The sequence below is a fragment of the Marmota flaviventris genome, chromosome 20 (genome assembly GCF_047511675.1).
Source record: "Marmota flaviventris isolate mMarFla1 chromosome 20, mMarFla1.hap1, whole genome shotgun sequence".
Classification (NCBI taxonomy): domain Eukaryota; kingdom Metazoa; phylum Chordata; class Mammalia; order Rodentia; family Sciuridae; genus Marmota; species Marmota flaviventris.
This window is the reverse complement of record NC_092517.1, coordinates 20,258,791-20,275,624: the sequence shown is the minus strand read 5'-3', so window position 1 is coordinate 20,275,624 and position 16,834 is coordinate 20,258,791. Positions and strand designations below refer to the sequence as shown.

Here is a 16,834-nt window from a genome sequence, read left to right as displayed (position 1 = left end):
GCCGCGGAGCCACTGAGCTGGGTCCCCCCTGGGCTGCACCCGGGTGGGAGACAGCGACACCAGCAGCCGCCCTAGATCCCACGCGGTGGGGACACAGATCGTCAGGGACGCCCGGGAGGTAATGCCCCAGGACCTTGGGAGGCCCCTCCCTTCTCTGCACCGCCCTCCCAGGGGGACGCGGTCAAGGTCACCCAGAACCCAAAGCCAGGCAGGTCCTGCAGCTGGGTCCTTGCAGAGCTAAGGTGGAGACCAGGATCGTCACACCCCCTGCTGGCCCAGGACCTGGCATGCAAAGAAGAAGGAAGACCCTCCCCTTGTCAAGTTCAGCCCTCTTAAAAGATGTCCAGCCCGAAAGAGTGCAGCAGGACTGTCCTTCCCAGCGGCTCTGGAGGCTGAGGCCGGAGGACCACTCATTGGAGGCCAGCCTCACCAACTTAGCGAGGCCCTCAGCAACTCAGGGAGACCCTGTCTCTCAATAAAATACAAAATAGGGCTGGGGACGGGGCTCAGAGCAACTCCCTGAGTTGCTCGGGGGCCTCACTTTGGCTAAGGCTGGCCTCCAACTCGCGATCCTCCTGTCTCAGCCTCCAGAGCCGCTGGGATGACAGGTGGTGCAACCCCCACGCCCGGTCCCCCTCCTCCTGTCCTTTAAAAGCTCCTCTCCTCTCCCATCCACGTCACAGTGCAGAGGCGAAGGCCAGGAGACCACCGTCCCAGAGAAATCACAGGGCTCTCAATTCAATTTAAAAACAGTTTAATTATCTAATTGCTTCGCTCTGCGGCTCGGTTGGTTGACACAAGCCATTCCCCAGCCGCTCACAGCCAGCCTAGCAGAAAATTGGCATTTCAGCCAGCCAGGGGGAATTCAAGGCCCAAAATGCCACTGTTCCCAGCTCCCCCTGCCCCCAATCCGTGTCCCCTGCACCAATTCCCAGCCCCATGTGAAGCCCAACCACCTGTGAGACTCAGAATGGGGTCCCTGAAAATCTGCACATGGGCAAGGAGCACGCTGGGTGGCTTGTGTGTGTGTCCCTAGCCCCCGGGGACATCCCTGCTAACGTGCTTACCTAAGCATGCCTTTCTTTTCTTCATTTTTAATTCAGGCCTTCACATAGGAGACATGCAAATAAAGCAAAAATATATATTTTTGGGGGGGAGGGTATCAGGCATTGAACCCAGGGGCACTTCACCCCTGAGCCCCGTCCCCAGCCCTTTTTCTATTTTATTGAGAGACTGGGTCTCGCTGAGTGGCTCAGGACCTTGCTAAGTTTCTGAGGCTGGCCTCCACCTTGCGATCCTCCTGCCTCAGCCTCCCGAGCCGCTGGGAGGACAGGTGTGCGACCACACCCAACACACACAAAAAAAAAATGTTCATGAAAATATAAACAGGTTTGTGACTAACATGAGCCCATCTTTCCCCACCCCTGATCCAAGATTGCCAGCTCCCTTCCCCCAAGGACAAACGGGTATTGGATTATTTATGCCGGGCGCCATGGGGCACATGCCTGTCATCCCAGCAGTTGGGGAGGGGAGGCTGAGGCAGGAGGATCGCAAGGTGGAGGCTAGCCTCAGCCACTTAGCGAGGCCCTAAGCAACTCAGCGAGACCCTGTCTCTAAATAAAATAGGAAATAAGGCTGGGGACGGGGCTCAATGGGGAGAGCACTTGCCTCATATGCACAAGGGCCTGGGTTCAATCCCCAGCACTACCAAATAATAATAATAATAATTATTATTATTATTATTATTATTATTATTATTATTATTATTTCGCTAAGTTGCTGAGGTCAGCCTTGAACTTGAGATCCTCCCACAGGGGTCACAGAATGGCCCATACAGACCAAGAGGACCTGTCAGGACTGGGTCTGGGGGCTTGTGCATGGGTGGTGGTTGTGATTTTATTGTTGTTTGAGGTTTTGTTTGTTTTTTTGTTTGTTTTTTGTTTGTTTGTTTTTAGGAGCAGAAAATCGGGTCGTGTGTGACCTCTCCTCCCATGGACATCGTGACAGCTAATTCTCCAAATATCGCACAAGTCCCCGGGGCATCTCAATGTGGGGCGATGATAAAGGTGAGTATTTGGAACCGGAGCGAGAGGGAAAGACCTAGAACCTTCTAGAAGGTTCTTCTCGCAGAGGGGTTCCCAGAGCCAGAGGAGAGGGGAAACAGCTCACGTCCCCCAAATCTGGGAGGACAGTGTCCTCGGGGTGTGCCCCCCCAGGACATCACTACGGTCTGGCCAGGCAGAACCCAGTGGGTGTCCCAGGGCCTCAGAGCCCCCTAAGGAGATCTTGGCTGGACCGGCTTTCCAGAAGTTTCTCAGCGGGTGGTTGGATCAGGATCTGCCGGATGCCTTCGGCCGAGCCTCTGTCTCCGGAAAATATGAGAAAAGAAAACGTAGGGTGGCCAGCAGGGGCCCCCTGGTCACCAGGACCCATTGCCCGGCCAGCAGCCCAGACCCCAGACAGCCCTGGGGTCCCCCCGCCCAGAGTGCACCTCGCAGGGGCCAGGCCCTGGTTGGATCCCCAAAACCACCTTAAAAAAGATCAAATAAACAAAATAAAGGTATTGGGTCCATCTACAACCAAAAGTATTTTAAAAAAAAAAAAAAGAATACAAGTAGCAATCCATGTGGAGGACGTGGGGACAAGGTCCACTCGGTCATGGCTGCTGGGACTGCAGATTGGTGCGGCCACTCTGGAGAGCAGGGTGGAGATGCCTCAGAAAACTAGGAATGGAGCCACCATGGGACCCGGCTGTCCCGCTTCTTGGTTTATACCCAAAGGACTCAAAATCAGCACACGACAGGGACACAGCCACATCAGTGTGCACAGCAGCTCAACTCACAATAGCTAAACTGTGGAACTAACCTAGGTGCCCTTCAACAGGGGATGGATAAAGAAACTGTGGTCCATATACACAGTGGAATACTACTCAGCCATCAAGAAGGATGACATGATGGCATTTGCTGGTCAATGGATGGAGCTGGAGACGATCGTGCTGAGTGAAATCAGCCAGTCCCCAAAACAACCAAAGGCCGAGGGTCCTCTCTGATATGGGGACGCTGACCCACAATAATGGGGACAGGGGATAACCGTTCATTGGATGAGACGCAGGGGAGTGAAGGGAAGGGAGGGGAGGGGACTGGGAGAGACAGGGGAATGAATGGACGTCACTTTCCCATGTTCACAGAGGAACCCGCGACCAGGCACACCCCACAGCAGGTCCAGCCACAGGAGTGGGAAGTCACACCCCGTGTAGGTGGGACATGGCAGGATGCTCGCTGCTGTCACGGGGAGCTAAGGAGAAGAAATAAAAAATATTTTTTTTAAAAAAGTGGAGGGTAAAGGAGCCCAGGTGACCGTAGGAGCTGCTCCTGATGCTGCTGTCCCCGTGTCCCCACTCGCCCCAGAACCAGCAGACCTCGCGACCTGCCTGGGGAGGTGGCTCAGGGGGTAAGCGTCCCCTGGGTACAATCTCCAGTACGACACCACCTCCCCGCCCCCCCAAAAAATCGGTATTCGTCTGTCTTCAGAATCTAACAGCTAGTTTCACACCCCACGCTCATCTCAAGGGAGTAATTAATTATGCTAATTATGAATAATAACTATTATTAATGACATTAATGATTATTAATAATGACAGTCCTGATAATTACACATCAGAGGAGCTTCACCACGGAGCCCCGTCCCCAGCCCCTTTTTCTATTTTATTTAGAGGCAGGGTCTCGCCGAGTTGCTTAGGGCCTTGCTAAGTGGCTGAGGCTGGCCTCCACCTTGCGATCCTCCTGCCTCAGCCTCCCCAGTGGCTGGAATGACAGGCGGGCACCACTGCACCGGGCACAGGGCAGGCCTTTGGAGAAACTGCAACCTTGAGAAATCCAGAAGGATCTTGTGTTTGCCCCCTGCCCTGGGAGGGGGGGGTCTGAATCCCGATGTAGAACATTCTAGAATGCTCTGGACACGCAGTCTTTGGGCAGATTTTCCGTGCAGTTCTGGCCTCCAGGGGAGGGTGGGTCTTGTTTGGAAGGCCAGGCTGACGCAGAGCGGTGAGAAGAACCAGAGTCACTCCCCTCCTGGTGGCTCACACCAAGGCTGAGCAAGTGGCCCTGCCCCCTCCCTGCTCCTCCAAGGGGGCCTCTTGCTCCGCCACCAGGGGACAAATGTGCCAGCTCCCCCCGGGCCTCTACAGAGGTACTTCCAGAGCGGCTGGCATCTTTGAATATCCTTTGGTTGGGCCAAGAGGAGCCCCCCTCACGCTGCCCGGAGGAACCCAGCTCCACCTTCTAGAAACTTCCACATCAACACTTTCTACTCTTTTCCTTTTTATTAAAAAATAAATCAAGAAAATATACACGCCACCGCTGGTCCCCCACGCTGTGCGCTCGGAGGAGACCAGTGGCTGCGGAGTGGGGCAGTGAGGGGAGGTGGGCAGCAGCCATCCTGTGCAATGAGGTTCTGTCCCTGGGAGACCAGTCTGGCCTGCTGAGCCGGGCGAGGGGATGGAAAAAGGACGAGGGGTCCCCAGCTGGAGCACTGGCCACCAAGGGAACTGGGGGCTGGAGGGCAGGAGGTGCAGGCCTCGGCCCCCGGTCCCGTCTGTCCCCGCAGGTCCAGGGAGGCGGCTCTCAGGCGTTGATGGCCTTCCACCGATCGCTGTCGGTGCTGTTGATGCTGCCCGCGTGGCAGGGCATGGACGCCACGTCGTCCAGGTAGGCTACGCCCGCGGAATCGAACTGTGTGCTGGAATAGGAGGCAGTCGAGGCCCCAGCAGTCCCCGCGGCCTCCAAGCCTTCCCGCCGGGCCACGGCGTAGGGCTGGGGCAGGTGGACGTCCGGCTCCTCCGTCTCGTCCACTTGGCATTTATAGGAGAACAGGATCTTGGGCTCCGAGCTGGTGGGTAGGAGAGAGGATTGGGGGCCTCACCCTGGGAGTCCAGAGAGGCCCAGGTATGGAAGCCCACCCTAAGAAGGTCACCGCCCAGACTGGGGTATAGAGATGGAACTGGGGCGCTTAACCACAGAGCCCCATTTGCAGCCCCTTTTTTAAATTTTTTTAATTTTGTGACAAGAATCTTGCTAAGTGGCTCAGGGCCTCCCTAAATTGCTGAGGCTGGCCTCCAACTTGCGATCCTCCTGCCTTGGCCTCCTCAGTTCCTGATATGGCACATGCCTTGTTTTTAATCCTGCCCTGTGGTGTCTACTGACTACAGCAATGCCAGCACATAGTAGGTGCTCAGCGAAAGCTTGCTTCATGAATGAGTGCAAGACAGCAACGCAGGGCGCCATGCCCAGCCACACTCTCCTGGGGAAAGTGCACTAGTCCGCCTTCACGGACGGCCTATTCCATCTGTTTGCATACGTGTACGCGCACGTAGGCGCGAGATTGCGCGGGTGCACGTCTAGGCGCATGCGCGTACAGACACCAGGCAAGCCTTGCCTTGTATCCGAGTGCGGCTACCACTCCGCGCATGCGCAGGAAGCAAATGGCGCAGTCTCACTGTCCACCACGTGAGGGCACCCGTGGCCCTGGAGCCTTGGGGTGCTGGACAGAGAGCAGGTCCGGGACCGGCCAGACTCACCCAAAGAAGCCCCGGAGGAAGGCCACGTAGATGAGCGGCGCGAAGAAGCTGAAGTAGAGGAAAGTGGTGGCGTCCACACAGCTGGAGATGGGGACGGATTATCATCAGTGCCACTGGCCCTGAGGCTCCGGGGCCACCCTGTCCTCGTCCTCCAGGTCCACAGGCTGCTTGGCCATGCCCAGACTCCGCCCCCGCGCTGGGCCAAACTCCTCCCTCACTGTCAGACTCCGCCCCCACGCTGGGCCAAACTCCTCCCTCACTGTCAGACTCCGCCCCCACGCTGGGCCAAACTCCTCCCTCACTGTCAGACTCCGCCCTCACCCTGGGTCAGGTCATGCCTCTACCTAGGCAAGGCCACAGCCCCTCCCCTAGGCCAGGCCCCCCCTCCCCACACCCCGCTAGGCCCCGCCTTCATCCTGGGCCAGACCCCGCCCTCACCCTGGACCAGGCCCCGCCCCTAACCTGGGCCAGACTCCCCATCACCCTGAGTCAGGCCACGCCCCCGCCTGGGCAAGACCACACCCTCTCCCCTAGGCCAGGTCCCACCTTCATCCCCAACCCCGCCAGGCCCCGCCCTCACCCTGGGCCAGGCCCCGCCTTCATCCTGGGCCAGACCCCGCCCTCACCCTGGACCAGGCCCCGCCCCCGCCTGGGCAAGACCACACCCTCTCCCCTAGGCCAGGTCCCACCTTCATCCCCAGCCCTGCCAGGCCCCACCCTCACCCTGGCCCAGGCCCCGCCCCTAACCTGGGCCAGACTCCCCATCACCCTGAGTCAGGCCACGCCCCCGCCTGGGCAAGACCACACCCTCTCCCCTAGGCCAGGTCCCACCTTCATCCCCAGCCCTGCCAGGCCCCGCCCCTACCCTGGGCCAGGCCCCACCCTCACCCTGGGTCAGGCCCCGCCCCTACCTGGGCCAGGCCCCGCCCTCACCCCCCCCCCCGCCAGGCCCCGCCCTCACCCCCACCCCCGCCAGGCCACGCCCTCACTCCCCCCCACCCCCAGGACCCTTCCCTAAGAGGGCAGAACCGTGTCCCCTCCCGAGCCCCTGCCTACCAGAGGCCCTCGATGACGTCGGCGCACAGCAGCGCGCTCCCCAGCCCCTGCAGCAGGTTGAGAAGCGCCAGGATGCCCGCGTACACGTAGAAGCTCCTCCGCGCTGGGGACCAGAGCGTCCTGAGGGGCTGCCCCTGGCCTCCCCCACCCTTCGCGCCCCGGGGAGGGGGGGGCTCCCGCCCAGGACCCCCCAGCTCTAGGCCAGCAATACCCCCCCATCCCGGTCCCTGCTGTGTCCCTGTCCCCAGAGTCGCGTGCCCGCTGCTCACAGGGCAGGGAGATGCGCTCCTTCAGTGGCGTCTTGGGGAGGACCACGACCAGGGAGTAGACCTGCGGAGAGGACAGGGGGAGGGTGGGCCTCCTGGCCCAGGCTGCCCCCCAACTGGGCACCCAGCCCCCTGCCCGCCAGCCCAGCTCACCAGGAAGAAGCAGCAGGAACTGACGAGCCAGAACTGGCGGCCCCCGTGCCCGTAGATGTTGAAGTCCTCCGCGGAGAGGTGGGAGTCGGGGTACAGGATCTCCAGGGTCCCCTGCAGGCAGGCAGCCAGGGGGAGCCTCCAGAGGCTGCCTCCACCCGCTAAAGCCTCCCCCCAGCCTCCCCTGGCTCTCAGTCACAGGCCCAGCCTGGGGACCTGTCCTGGGGGGGGTGGTGTGCTCCTCTGCTTCTACTTATTAAGATGGCAGGTTCTCGCTGGGCACCCGCCTGTCATCCCAGCAGCTGGGGAGGCTGAGGCAGGAGGATCGCCAGTTGGAGGCCCAGCCTCAGCCACTGAGCAAGGCCCTGAGCCAATCAGCGAGACCCTGTCTCTAAATAAAATGCAAAACAGGGCTGGGGACAGGGCTGGGGACAGGGCTGGGGGGGGGTCGAGGGCCCCTGGGTTCAATCCCTGGTACCCCCCAAAAAATAAAGATGGTGGGCTCCGAGCCTTCCTGCTCCCCACTGGGTCAGAACATAGGAGCTCCCAGCACTTTCCTGGCCAATAGGCAATCGATCTGTCACACTCCCCCGATTGACATCGGCCCGGCCCTCCTGTCCCCCGTGCACCCCGCCTCTTACCTGGGTGACAGAATAGGCCAGGGACAGCACGATGGTAATGGCCAACACCCGCTTGATACTTGACTTGCTCTCCAGGTGGCCTGGAAGAGACGTGCTGGTCAGTCCGTGGAATCCAGCCCCGGGTAACCGGGTCCGGGGTTCGTCCCCGCCAGGGAGGGGACAAGGGAAGAGCCCCAGAGCCCCAGCGTCGCACGCACCAAACGCAAGACCCAGGATGACCACGCTCAGCTCTATGGCCAGCAGGAAGAAGCGGGTGATCTCCCACAGGATCTGCACACAGAGCGGCAGGGCGTCAGGCGGGGACTGGGTCCCCCCCAAGCCTGCCCCCCTCCCAGCGGGCCCTGTCACACCTTGTCGGCAACAGTCGCAGGGTCTGAGGTGCTGACGGTCATGGACACCACGGCCCGGGCGATGCCCACCAGGGCCACCACGAACACCTGGTGGGGGAGGGAGGGTGTGGGGAGGGGGCGTCAGGCCACAGCTGGGACAGTAAGCCACCCCGCTTCTTCTACAAGACTCTCGAGACCTCAAGGATGGAAGGATTCCAAACTAGACCATAGGGAGGCAGGGAGGCTGGGAGCGGCCTCCAGGGGGCGAGGCTCAGAGACATGGAGAGCCTCCACGGCTGCTGACCTCAGGCCTGCCCCTTCCATCTGGGCCCTGATTTCCTGCCTTGCACCCGAGGGCTTAGCAGGGGTGACCAAGGGGGCTCTGATCCCAGCTCCGCTGCCATCCCGCTCCGCGACCTCAGGCAAGTGACTGTACCTCGGTCCCTCTTTGTTTTCTTTTTGTGATCCTGGGGATTGCTTAGCCACTGAGCCCCGTTCCCCAGCCCATTTTTATATTTTATTGAGAGACAGGTTTTCACTGAGTTGCTGAGGGGCTCCTTAAGTGGTTGAGGCTGGCCTCCAACTTCTGATCCTCCTGCCTCAGCCTCCCAAGCTGCTGGGATGACAGGTGTGCACCACGGTGACCAGCCGTGCCTGTCTTCCCATCTATAAGACAGGAGTAAAAGTCACACCTGCTGTCCTTGGTTGGTGGTGGCATCAGATGGGTTAATATAATGTGGCAGAAGCCATGCCTGGCATCCGGGAAGGGCTAAGTACATATTTGCCTTCGGAATTATTCTGTTTGTGGTTTCTAATTTGGAGACGCAGAGGAATTGGGGGAAAGGAGCCCACAGAGGACTTGGGCTCAACAGGTTTTGCAGAAATGCCTGGGCATGGCTCCTGTCACCTCTGTCTACCTGGGATCTGTGCCCTTCCTCTAGAAAAGAGCCTTCTTCCAGCCGGGTGCTGTGACGCACGCCTGTCATCCCAGCAGCTCAGGAGGCTGAGGCAGGAGGATCGAGAGTTGGAGGCCAGCCTCAGCCACTTAGCGAGGCCCTGCGCAACTCAGCGAGACCCTGTCTCTAAATAAAATAGAAAAAGGGCTGGGGACAGGGCTCAGGGGTTAAGCACCCCTGGGTTTAGTCCCTGGTACCAATCTGCTCCAAAGAAGTCTCCAGAAACGGACAGATGGACAGAGATTACTATGGACCTTTTCCTACCCGGCTTCCCCTGCCCTCTGCTGCCAGTTCTGCAATTTTCTTTTAGGGACCATCCACCTCCTTCAGTCAACGTGATCTGGTGGCGCACCCAAGAACCCCTTTCCGTGCCATCACGGTGTCTGGCTCAGGGTGCACCATCCAGAGGACATGCCAGGCCTGCCTACCCTGGTACCTCTAGAACAGAGGCACCCTCTGATGGAACGACATTAGCCCAAGCTGCTCTTGACCCTCTTTGCCACCACATGGCGGGGGGAACATATCTGAGCTAAGGCCAGCAGAGAGCAGAGTCAAGAAGCCCTGCTGACATCCTTTCACCTCCTGGATCCAGCCTGACCTGAAGCTTGTTTTTATTCCAGAGAGAGTAAATACCCCCCCACACACTTTTTTTTTGGCTCCAGGCCGTGGGAGTTGGGTTTTCTGTCACCAATAGGAGTGAACTCACCAGGATGTAGAAGGTGATAAAAATGGGGCTGGAGGTGACGCGGATCTTGGCCCGAGCAAATGGAAGTTTCCAGAGCAGGAAGATGAAGAAGAGCACGTTGGGAATGAGCAGCAGGAGGTCCCAGTACCGGACCCTGACAGATGGGTGCAGAGCAGGTGGCTGACGCGCTGGGGCATCCCTCCTCCCACCCAGACCCCTCCCCACACATCCCCGGGGATGGCGCAGGCGCACTTGGAGGTGCTCATGTCTTCCCACCCCAGCCCCTAACTGCACAGCGCAGGCGCAAATGGAGGTGCCAAGGTCCTCCCAACCCAGCCCCTCCCTGCACAACCCCCTGGACAGCGCAGGCGCACTTGGAGGTGCCGAGGTCCTCCCACCCCAGCTCCTCCCTGCACGCCCCCCGGACAGCGCAGGCGCACCTGGAGGTGCCGATGTCCTCATAGAGCAGCAGCAGGCAGCGGTGGGGCACGGTGATGTTGGGCGCCAGGGGTGGCGTGGGCTCCGAGCTCCCGTTGACGCCTCCCGGGGCGGACATCCTGCCGCAGCACCCTGAGGAGCCAAGACCCTAGGCTTAGGGGGGGCCTCTGGGTCTCAGGCCCCCAGGGAAACACAGACCCCAGAGGGGCTCCCAAGGGGAGTCGAGTATGGGGCTCCCACACAGAGAACAGCCTTCAGGGTAGAGGCCCAGCCTCTAGTCTCAGCCTCTACCTTAGGATCCCCCAAGCAATAACAAAGCCACCCCCATTTCTCTTAGAGGCAAATGCCAAAAAGAGAGGAAAACAGCCGAGTGGGGCAGAACCATGGGACGCAGGACCCCACGTCTGTCCTTTCCTTCAGTAGCAGAACCCATGCATCATTCTAACTCGTCTGTGGCTTCCCAGAACAATGACTACTTTTTTCCCAGCTTCCTTTGCAGCTGGGAGTGGCCCCATGGCCGATTTTTCCCCCCCTCAGGGAGGCACGAATGGAATGAGGTTTGTCCCTTTGCATTGGCTAGAATATGGGTGTGATGGTGGGAGCAAGAGCAGCCATTTTTAGGCCATGAGAAAGAAACCATGTATTTCGATAACAAGCTAAAAATCATGTATTGGAGGATAACGAAGCAGTAAGAATGTGTGCCTCTCCATGCATGTCCTGGCCTGTTTACATAGAGTGTCATGCAACAAATAATTATCTCGTTATTTTGACTTTTGTTTCGACAGCTAAGCCCAAATTCCAAAGAATATAAAGCGGTATTGCTTTGGACTGGGTGGCCAGACAGGGTGACATCTGAACAGAGATCTAAATAAGGGAGGAGGCAGCCTTGGGGGGGGGGGAATCTGGATAAACAACATTGTAAGGAAAGAAAAGTAGGTGCAAAGGCCCTGAGGTAGATAGAGACACACTTGGCAAAAGTGCGGGGGGGGGGGGGGGGAGTAGGCCAGGTAGTTGGAGAGGTAATCTTAGCAGGGCCAGATCGTATGGGGCAATATGCCCCTATGCAGGGTGATTTCATGCTAACTGCGACAAGAAGGGTATCGGAAAGGGAGGTGACAAGGTCCCAATTTGTGCCTACCGTGGCTGCCAGGGAGAATGGTCTCACATAGAAGAGTGGAGAGAGGGAGACCCTGAGGAGCTACTCTCACCCTCAGGATGAGACACAGGCTCAATTAGAGGTAGCAGTGTAGACGGAGCAGAGGGTCACCCCACAAGGGGTCTCATCATTACCCTGCTTCAAACCCCCCCACCATGCGATTTAACATGCCTGACTCCACCCCTTCCCAACTCCAGGGAATGTGCACGTGATCTCAGCCTGGCCAATCAGGAAGCTCCATCTCCCTGACCAATGAGAATCTGCCCTGAGACTTTTGCTGTCAGTACCCGGAAGTGGAGACTCAACAAACCCAAAGGCCTGAAAAACTCCAGCTACCATTGTCTGATTGACAGGGCTTGGGCTTCTGGCTCTGCCACATGCTTGCTGTGTGACCTTAGGTGAGTCACCTCCCCTCTCTGGGTGTCACAGGGATAATAACACCCACCTAGCAAGGTTGTCTTAAGGATCAAACAAAACCAGACCCATAAAATGTCCACAAAAGCCAACACACAAAGAAATGGCTGCTTCTCTTACCAGGGAAGAAACTTGGGGGGGTCAAAGGAGAAAGGAGTCTCTTTGTGGGCCCAGGGGGGGTCCCTTCTGAAGCCTCTGTTGCTATGGAGCCTGAAGCAGGGCTTATCAGATGCTCTTTCTACATCGAGTCCCCTGGTAACAAGTAGGGACAAGAGTGTGGCCATTGGACCTGTGTCTCTTCTGGTGATCACACTGGAGTTATGGGCTGTGGGCCATACCAGAATCGCCATTATGTCTCAAAGCTGCTAAAATAACTGAAAAAACTGATTTTTATTTTATTTTATTTTATTTTAAATACAGCTGGGTGCAGTGGCCCACGCCTGTCATCCCAGAGGCTTGGGAGGCTGAGGCAGGAGGATCGCAAGGTGGAGGCCAGCCTCAGCCACTTAGCGAGGCCCTGAGCAACTCAGCGAGACCCTGTCTCTAAATAAAACACAAAATAGGGCTGGGGATGGGGTTCAGGGGTCAAGTGCCCCTGAGTACAATCCCCAATGCCAAAAAATTTTTAAAAATTAAAAAAATAAATAAAAAAGGTACATGTTTCTTTCTTTTCTTTTTTATCTAATCTTCTTTTTCTAAACCTCTCCTCCCTGATCTTCTTTCCCCTGACCTTCTCCCTGATCTCCCCGCCCTAGTCTCATTTTCTCTGAGTCCCCTCTCCCTGGAGATGGGCAGAATCATAGCCTCTGGGACAGGAGGCTATGATTGCTGTGTGACCTTAGGTGAATCACTTCCCCTCTCTGGGTGGGATAATCTCTCCTTAGCTAGCAAAGCAAGAAGCCTTCTTTTTTTTTCATTTTTCTCAAAACCTCCTTAATGGATGGGCATCTGGAACAAGGACCAAGGAGCGAGCTTCCGGTGACATTCCTACCTAGGGGCCCAGGTGCTGGCTTGTCCTCTAGCCAGCCCACAGATCCAGGTCTCGTCATCTGAGTCTCAGCCCTGTCATTACCTCCTTTGAGAAAGCCACCTTAACTATGTCTCCCGGGCCAGCTCACCTGGGTTTTGTTTACAGGGCCTGACCTCCTTTCTAAGCCGTCCTAAGTAGGGCAGAGTGCTTGGGGAGGCTGAGGAAGGAGGATCGCCAGTAATTGGAGGCCAGCCTCAGCAACTCAGTGAGACCCTGTCACTAAATAAAAAGTTAAAAAAGGGGGCTGGGGACGGGGCTCAGAGGTCTAGCACCCCTGGGTTCAATTCCCAGGACCAAAGTGGAGGTGGGGGGAAACCACATGGCCCAGTCCCCCAGAGCAGAGCTGGTACAAAGTAGGTTCTCAATAAAATGTGAGGACATGCGTGACTGACAGCTGGGGCTGCGGGGAGAGGGGGGTCCCCCCACAGTGCCCAGCTCGCTGAGAGGTCAGGGGACACTCATTCTGCCATCGCTGGCCACTCGCCTGTGACCTCGGTCCCCTGGGGGTAGAGTCCTTGGCCTTCAAGGTGTCCCTTGGCCTTTACCCAGAGTAGACTTATAAACAGTGCAGGCCCCCTCTGGGGGCAGGTGCTGCCACCGTGTTTATGCACAGGGACGCTGTGACCCTTCAGGCCGCAGGGGGCCCAGGTCCCTGCCCGACCCCTCCCCTGTCGCTGTCCCCAAGGGTCCCCAAGTCCCCTCTGCCCTCTTCCTGTAAATCACCCTCCCCCCCCCCCCCCAGAGGCCTCTCTCAAACTTCCCCAAAGCTGCCTGGTGAGGCTGAGCCCTGAGTGGGACGGGGACCTTCCTGGGGGACCTTCTTGGGGACAGGTGGGCCACTGTCCCTACAGGAGGAGGGAGGACTTCGTGCCGGGCTGGAGGTGGCAGGAGGTGGGGAGAGGGTCGCCTTCTCACCTGAGAGCCCCGGGGCAGCGCTCAGGCCTGGCCGCCCGGGCCGCCCATCCACTGTCGCCGGGTGCCAGGACCCAGCTCAGGCCCGGGGACTCCGGCCTTCAGCGGCCAGGGTCGGCGGCAGGGGACGGGGAGCGTCGCGCAAGAGTCTCGGAAGCCGGTTCCACGCGAGGGGGGGGGGGTGGGCGAGGTGGGAGGGACGTCACCAGCGCGCAGGGCCCGCCAGCCCCGAGGACACCGGGCAGCCCTTCCCAGCAGCGGCGACCCAGAGCGCTGGAGCGTGCTTTTCGCCCATCCGAAACTGCGAAAACATCCACAGTCCCTACTTGAAACATTCAGGCCCGCCCCCCTGCCCTCTGTAGCCAATCGGGATAGACCTCTTACCGAAACGAGCGGGGGCGACCAATCAGATCTCTAAGAGGCGGGGCGCCCCGCGAATCTCTTAAAGAGACAGCACCAGGCTGCTGCGGGGAAAGGTAGCCCCTGGGTGGCTCACCCGGAAAGCGGTGCGGAACCGCGGGCTGGAGGGCTGAAGGCCACCCGCTTCCCCATCGCGCCGGCAGCTGTCAGCAGCTGTCAACCGACCAGATCGCCGCCAGCGGGCCACTTCCCCCAGCCAGGGTGGCCGCCTTTGGTCGGTCCAGGGCGGAGCCTCCAGGGACCGCCCTCTCGCGTGCCACCGCCCCAGGCGCCCAGCACTGGTGACCTCTGGTCACCTGCCCGAGGAAGGAAGGGCAGGAACGTCCCTCCCTCTGCACGACGCAGTTCCCCCGGCGCGGCCCGCCACCTAAGCGTCCCAGCCACTCCTCCTAACAACCCCGCGGCGGGAAAACGGAGGCCACTCAACTAGGAAGCGACAAAGCTGGGACGCCAATTTTTATATCATTTTACTTGGGGAGGGGGCACCAGGGATTGAACCCAGGGGCGCTTAACCCCTGAGCCCCGTCCCCAGCCCTGTTTTGCATTTTATTTAGAGACAGGGTCTCCCTGAGTTGCTCAGGGCCTCGCTCAGTGGCTGAGGCTGGCCTCCACCTTGCGATCCTCCTGCCTCAGCCTCCCCAGTTGCTGGGACTGCACCATACCTGCTTTCTTTTCTGTTTGTCTTAAGACTACAGGCTTCGTCTGGAGCACACGGTGGGGGGGGGGGTTCTATAACTACCAAAATACACAATTCTGCATTTTTATGCTCTTGAAATTTGGACCCCACCTGTAGGTGTCTGTGGATTCTATGTATTTGTGGAATAATTGAGGGCATCCACGTCACCTCCTTCCCTATGAGAGCTGAGGCAGGGCTCATTCCCTGTTGTTATCTCCTACACACAGGGCAGAGCGTGACCTCCACAAAGTTCAATAAATAGCAGTTTAGCTGGTTGCAGGGGGCGCACGCCTGTCATCCCAGAGACTCAGGAGGCTGAGGCAGGAGGATTGCAAATTGGAGTCCAGCCTCAGCCTCTGAGTGAGGCTCTGAGCCACTCCGTGAGACCCTGGTCTCTAAATAAAAAAATAAAATGGACTGGGGATGGGCTCAGGGGTGAAGCACCCCTGGGTTCAATCTGGATTGAATCCCTGCTAAATAAAGCCAAAAAAAGCCATTGGTCGTGCATAGCCATCAGAGACCAAGGGGGTGCACTTGACCCTCAAGGTTGAAGACGTCACTAAAAGACAGATGCGCTCAGTAGTTGGCAGCAGGCCCACCAGGGTTCCTTGGTCTAAATGATAAAAATCAAGAGAAAGTCCTCAAACACCAACCTCACCCACGACCGACCAAGACAACCCACACCAGAGAAAAACTGGCAGAGATCCACGCCACCTTTTTTTTTTTTTAATTTTGGGTACCCAGGATGGAACCCAGGGGTGCTTAACCCCTAAGCCACGTCCCCAGCCCCCTTTTCTATTTTATTTAGAGACAGAGTCTCCCTGAATGGCTCAGGGCCTCACTAAATGGCTGAGGCTGGCCTCCAACTTGCAACCCTCCTGCCTCAGCCTCCCAAGCTGCTGGGATGACAGGCGTGGGCCCGCCTAGCACCCCTCTTGACCACCTCCATCATGTTGGGGGATTGGCCCCCACCACAAGAAGATGAATAATCCCTCTCCTCACATACTCGGGGTCACTTTTCTTACCCTGTCTACTTTTCTGTGCCTCATGGGTGAGCGGGCCTGGCTGAATTCATCTCCCTAGTGTAGACTGATCCTCTGGGAGGCCACAGATACTTGGGGTGTGGCCTTCCATCTGGCCACACCCCTCTTCTATCCCTATCAGGAATCCTTTGCGTTTACAGGACCGGATCAAGGTGGCAAGGGCGGTCTTGCCCCAGGCCCTGGGGGGACTGGACCACCCTTTGCTAGTCTGAAAGAGGCTAAGCCACCGTGTGACATTCTTCTGAGCCTTGTTCTGGTTGACCCTGTGGATGTCACTGAGCTCATCAGGCTGGATGACCAAGTGACTAGTGAATGGGGGACTTTGAGAGAGGTGCTCCAGAAGGTAGAGAAGATCAACCTTAGGAAGAATGAGGGACTTGTCCCAGCGGCTCAGGAGGCCTGAGGCAGGAGGATCGCAAGTGGGAGGCCAGCCTCAGCCATTTAGCAAGGCCCTGAGCCACTCAGCGAGACCCTGTCTCCAAATAAAATAGAAAAAGGGGCTGGGGACGGGGCTCAGGGGTGAAGCACCCCTGGGTTCAATCCCTGGGACCCTCAGCTCAGACTCCCTAGGAGGACCTCCAGATCTTTTGTGATGCGATCTTTGGTGATGTCCCTCCCTGGGGTTAACAACCTGTTAACCAGATCCAAGGAATGGCTTCCACGCCCACTCCGCGAGCAGAGGGACAGCTTCGCACATGCCATTCCTTCTAGCTGGACACCCTCTTTGCCTCTTGGCTCCTCTGGATGAGGATGACTCGGATTAGACTATCAGATGAACTTCCACCCAACCAGAGTGCGGAGCCTTAGAGCTTTTGCAGAAGTGCACCGGTCTGCTCCTCAGACAGGAAGCCGTGCTCCTCCACCAAGGCTCTGGGACTCCGTGGCCTCGTCTATAAAATGGCCCTACCTTGATAAAGGTCACGCCGCTCCGTCACCGGGGTCCGTCCCCCAAGTCCCCCGCGGCGGCAGGCAGCTCCCGCTGGGCTGCGGGTCTGTGAAGCGCAGCGAGCGCCGAGCTCCAGGAGGCGGCGTGGGCGTGGCCTCAGCCCGCGTGGGCGTGGCCTCAAGCGGTACGGCCCACTGGCCC

General features: G+C 58.2%; 1 protein-coding gene across 6 annotated transcripts; it reads right to left on the bottom strand.

Annotated features, from left to right (window-relative positions):
• Positions 1–4,302: 4,302 nt before the first annotated feature.
• Positions 4,303–16,782, bottom strand: Tpra1 (transmembrane protein adipocyte associated 1). 6 transcript variants are annotated; one of them, XM_071605864.1, is made up of 12 exons: positions 16,655–16,782; positions 13,612–13,909; positions 10,099–10,228; positions 9,680–9,812; positions 8,039–8,125; positions 7,886–7,958; positions 7,689–7,768; positions 7,051–7,161; positions 6,901–6,961; positions 6,632–6,734; positions 5,576–5,656; positions 4,303–4,887 (listed from the first exon to the last, which is right to left on the bottom strand). In XM_071605864.1, the coding sequence occupies exons 3-12, from the start codon at positions 10,212–10,214 to the stop codon at positions 4,623–4,625; spliced, it is 1,110 nt and encodes a 369-aa protein (XP_071461965.1). In that variant the 5' UTR covers positions 10,215–10,228; positions 13,612–13,909; positions 16,655–16,782; the 3' UTR covers positions 4,303–4,622. The 6 variants fall into 6 exon arrangements, with proteins under 6 accessions (XP_071461965.1, XP_071461964.1, XP_071461963.1 ...); XM_071605863.1 differs by lacking the exon at positions 16,655–16,782 and adding an exon at positions 14,105–14,270; XM_071605862.1 differs by lacking the exon at positions 16,655–16,782 and adding an exon at positions 13,993–14,097.
• Positions 16,783–16,834: the final 52 nt, after the last annotated feature.

Excerpts from the sequence above, each read along its gene's own strand:
- Tpra1 (XM_071605864.1), bottom strand. The coding sequence starts at position 10,214 with ATGTCCGCCCCGGGAGGCGTCAACGGGAGCTCGGAGCCCACGCCACCC. Across the intron at positions 7,162-7,688 it reads TGGCCTATTCTGTCACCCAG|GGGACCCTGGAGATCCTGTA; the intron begins GTAAGAGGCGGG and ends GCCTGCCTGCAG. Across the intron at positions 6,962-7,050 it reads GTTCCTGCTGCTTCTTCCTG|GTCTACTCCCTGGTCGTGGT; the intron begins GTGAGCTGGGCT and ends TCCTCTCCGCAG.